This window comes from Haliotis rubra, unplaced genomic scaffold (genome assembly GCF_003918875.1).
Source record: "Haliotis rubra isolate DU_JTF1 unplaced genomic scaffold, ASM391887v1 Scf344, whole genome shotgun sequence".
In the NCBI taxonomy this organism is placed as follows: Eukaryota; Metazoa; Mollusca; class Gastropoda; order Lepetellida; family Haliotidae; genus Haliotis; species Haliotis rubra.
Window position 1 is genome coordinate 20,610 of NW_025767018.1, and position 4,941 is coordinate 25,550.

The 4,941-nt window shown below is 41.0% G+C and overlaps 1 protein-coding gene across 1 annotated transcript; it reads left to right on the forward strand.

Moving 5' to 3' along the window:
* Nucleotides 1–841: 841 nt before the first annotated feature.
* On the forward strand, nucleotides 842–3,141 carry LOC124284753. Its single transcript, XM_046720856.1, has 2 exons — nucleotides 842–952; nucleotides 1,291–3,141. Exon 2 carries the CDS (start codon nucleotides 1,300–1,302, stop codon nucleotides 2,953–2,955), a length of 1,656 nt encoding a protein of 551 aa, XP_046576812.1. The 5' UTR covers nucleotides 842–952; nucleotides 1,291–1,299; the 3' UTR covers nucleotides 2,956–3,141.
* The last annotated feature ends 1,800 nt before the right edge of the window (nucleotides 3,142–4,941 follow it).

Below are 4,941 nucleotides of genomic sequence, written 5' to 3' on the forward strand. Positions count from 1 at the left end.
CACTCACTTTTTGAGTTAGTGCCGTTTTTACGGCCATGCAATATCTCTAGGTGTTTCTCGCCACGAATAGCTGAATAAATTGGTGATGCGGCCTTAAGCAATTCTCACTCACTCGCTCTCTAGGTTTCTGTTGCTACAATAGGTTGAACTGCCAAGAGATTTCGTGACATATATTCTCTACAAACGTCACCCGTAAAGATGATTGATAACAGTTATGGGGGCGGTTTGGTAGCCTAGTGGTAAAAGCGTTCGCTCGTCATGCCGAAGACCCGGGTTCGATTCCCCACATGGGTACAATGGGTGCAGCCCATTTTTGGTGTTATATTGCTGGAATATTGCTAAAAGCGGCGTAAAACTAAACTCACTCACTCACTTCTACATTCATGCAGGGTGTAGGATTCAGTTGATCAATAAGACTGGTCTGCCAGAAGAGATTGTGATATGTATTGTTTTACACAAATCAGTAAATATTTTATCAAGAGGCCCCCTTAATTCTTCAATTGCCTGATGATCACAGCAGAATGTTTTCATCACTTACGTTTTGCTAAAAAAACATAACAACATCGTGAATTAAACGGTCCAAGCATTCACAACATACTATTTCTGAATGCTGTTATTTTTGTTATGTGGCTTTGAGCCATCATGGCATAGGCAGTTTAATTTAGAATAATAGATTTCCAAATTATGTACTTAAATAATATGTGGAAGCATATATAAATATCTCATTTGGTGTATCTCGAAATGCATGCATTCTTTCTTTGTATCGAATGCTTTCACTATATTTCATTTTTATCATGCACAAAACATCACTATAACAATAAAACTCACATTTCAGTTATAGGAATGCGTCCTATGGAACTGTGAGGACTTACTGCTGCTTAGGATTCAACCGGAGCTGGGAGTCTCGATAGACGGTGATGTTCCATCCAACAAACAGAAGACGGATCTCTGTGTAAATATAGATTCATTTCGTCAGGATTCTTCGATGGTCTTTGCAACTGCCTGTCGTTAAGGCAGCATCAGCTGGGCTGGAGCTGAATCTTCTCCACAAATAAATCTCTCGGTATAGCCGACGGAACTGATTGAGCCCATCTTTCACTGATATCCGAGTCACAACTGTCCTGTTCGTGAAGCAGGCTGATATATTACCTATTTGTATATATAACTTTGGGTTCATGGTTTGGATCCATCTTTCTCTGATATCCGAGTCATAACTCTCCTGTTCATCAAGGAAGCTGATATTATACCTATTTGTTTGTATACCTTTTAAAGTTTTTATGAATTGGTCAGAGTTCTTCCATGGCACATCCATCACAAGACCCTGAGGACCCCCCAGTCTGTGCAGGAACTAGACGTCATCCACCAGTTAATCTCCAGGAACTACCCACGGAGCTGCTGGAATCCATCTTCCTCTATCTGACACCTGAAACTATTCTGTCCTGCTCTCGAGCTGCAGTCCGCTTCACTCAAGTCATCAACTCAGCTAGCTTTTTGGACTTGTATTGCAAGAACACACTTCAAGCACCATGGGTCACATCAGACATGGTTCTGCAGACAAAGGAGGTGTTCCACAAGGTTCTTCAGATGTGGTATTTACAGAACAGTACTCTGTGTCACCCGAATGTGATTGTCAAGAGCTGCAACAAGCTTCTTTCTATAGGACTCCTCAAATATGCAATACGAATGTGGCTGTTTTCGAATTTGTCGATCTCGTATAACAAGCCCTATGTTGTTGACCACAAATCAGTCTTTCAGATAGTTGACATATACGATGACGACGCTAGGGCTCTATTCATCAAGTTAGCAGTGCTCTTTCCAAGGTTCATTGAAATGACATTGTGTAACGTGAGAACTGCATCATTTCATGTAGGAAATCCCTACATTTTAGATTTTATAATGTTCAAGGACAATGTCCTTGAACCGGGTTATCTTAATGATTTTGATTGTAAATATCACTTTGAGATTGTGGCTAGATATCCGACAGAAGATTGCAGCTGGCACCGTCCATCTTTAGTCATCCTTGTGGGTAAGGATTCTTGGATAGGTTGGTGCGGTAGTGTTAGTAAGATCGTATACAGCTATAATGGTACTTGGGGAAGATGCAAGTTATCACTGAATGCATCAATCATTGACACCCAAAAGGCTTTCAGGGACACCTTTACGCGGTTTGTCGAAATTCCTGAGAATGTTGACCTGAGTCATTATTTGTACGATTGCTTCAATTACAATGTCAGTCATACTCTGAATGCATTACTGGAACCTGTTGCTCTGGATGTACCACTATGGGAGAGACAAAGCTCACTAATGGAGGACCTTGCACGGAAGGTTGAAAAGAAACTTGAGAGTCTGAAACTTCCCAAAGATAGGGCGATCTTATTACAAGACTACTTGGATTGCTGTTTGCAACAGAAGGGTGTCTCAGGACACAGCACGGAACGAAAACCATCAAAGACTTGCTACGTGGCTTTATTACGTTATCTTCACAGGATCCTGAATAACGTATTCTACCCAGAATGTATGTGGTACCTTTCTAATGTTCAGTGTTGTAGATACCTGGCTTTGACGAGGATGGGAGACAGACTGCTCCCCAACATCAGAAAGACACCTGCTGATACAGCAGCTGATGTTATTGAGGATTACTGTGAAAGTTTTTCTGTGCATCACCTTCCCCCCAAGTTGTGGCCGACTCATCTTCTTAGTCATGCCATACTAGCAGCCCCTGTATGTGCCAAAATAGTACAAGTTGACGTCATGTTGTGGACGAAGGGACTTCATTGCAGGCCAGTCACAGACAAAATATTACGCTTTGTTGCTGAGCAAGCGGAGACATGTGGGCTGAAACCACAACGCAGCCGTCAGCAGATTCAACGCCAACAACGTCAGCGGCGTCCTCCTCTGGGTGGCCTTATCAGATACTGTCACGATAGCGACAATGACGTATATCGCCGACTATAATTAGAACTTGGTATTTATTTGTGTGTCGCAGCTATTGTTGTAGATGCATGACGGTGGTCTTTAAGTAACATCCTGTGATTTACATCATGAGCATCGATCTACACAATAGGTGACCCCTGCGGATCCGACTTAGAATTGATCTTCAGTAACCCATGCTTGTCGTAAGAGGCGACTTACGGGATAGGGAGGTCAGGCTCGCTGACTGGGTTGACACATCATCGTATCCCAATTGCGTAGATTGATGCTCATGCTGTTGATCACTGGATTGTCTGGTCCAGACCGCCGCCATATAGCTGGAATATTGCTGAGTGCGGCGTAAAACTAAACTCACTCACTCACTCCCTTTATATGGATTGACGTCGTTTCACGACTGAACAACGTGGAGCCCACCAGTGGTTGTTCGTGAAAAGTGATTTTTTAATGCAACCAAAAGAAAGGGATGGAGTGTTTTCGAAAACGTCATTGTTCTGTATTAGCAACGACTGTTGAGTGTGATGATATTCCTGAGTTTTGGAGACTTGTACAGGAGGCGTGGAAGGTTAACAATACATCATCTGGTGTAACACGTTTTGTGATGTCTCATCTGAAATAGTAGGGATCGAGGTATGTTAATATGCCAAGTTAATGCGTCAGAACTGTCGCCTATTCACTTGACTTTAAAATCTGAAGTAATTGTTATTCCCCTTTGCGTTTGAATTAAAGAGTTCCATCAAAATCCTTGCAAAGACAGATGTACGGCTAAGGCCACAAATATGCCACTAAATCGTTGTTTTATATATTAGTTTTATATTGACTTTAATATAATCAACGAAAGAAGAAAGTATGTGAACCAAGCGAAAATAATTATATGCAATTGTGTAAAATTATGTCATCAACACTTTGTTACATATTTTGACGATTGTTTGAAACACAATAGGTAATTAATAGAATTTGAAAATACAAATAATTTGAAGGGGTGACAACCATTATTGGCATGAGTATATGTATATTTTACTGTTCCAGTTTGTTCAGTACCCATATTAATGACATGTAAAATTCACATTTCTTCTCAGTCTTCTGTTCAAGAGAAAGTAGGTTTCTTGACACCAGTTGGTAACTTTGTACGCTGAATTTATGGACATCGTTACATGCGTTCCCTTTTATCAGTTCCGACATCTGCACAATGAACCAACAAACGTGCGACAGTAAGAGCTTTGATCAGAATATCCATTTATCGACAGAGGTAACTGTTATAGAAATATATTGTAGCAAACCTCATCAAATAAATATCTATAACAGCAGGTGTATTGATAGTTTTATCTAGTATTGTAATGCAATTTTGTTTGATTCACATTATTGAAGTTCCGGGTTAGTATCAGTATTTAGTAACCCATTCTTGTAAGAGGGCCGGTGGGGTAGCCTAATGGTTTAAGCGTTGGCTCGTCACGCCGAAGACCCGGGTTCGAATGTACATGGGTACAGTGTGTGAAGCCCATTTCTGGTGTCCCCCGCCGTGATGTTGCTGGAATATTGCTAAAAGCGGCGTAAAACCAAACTCAGTCAGTCAGTCCTGTAGTAAGAGGCGACTAACGGAATCAGGTAGATAGGCTCGCTGACTTGGTTGATATATGCCATCGTATCCCCATTTTGTAGATCGATGCCCATGATGCTGATCACTGGATTGTCTGGTCCAGACTCGATTATTTATAGTCGACTCCCATACAGCCGATTGCGGCGTTAAACAAACAAACAAACATCATGGTTGCACCCAACATCAAATCAGGGAGGTTTTTCACATCAGGGTATTTACAGAATATATTAGACATTTCGGAATTTCAAGCTTATATGAATTTCCTGTTTCATTTTAGGGCGTGTGTGTCATTTTTTATGTGTTCTAGTATATTACACTGTGTTATACTTCATATCAGATGTTTGGTAACATCATGCTACTGACCTTTGACCGGATCGACCAAGTGAGTGTCAGTATTATAGAACTAAACAAATTGT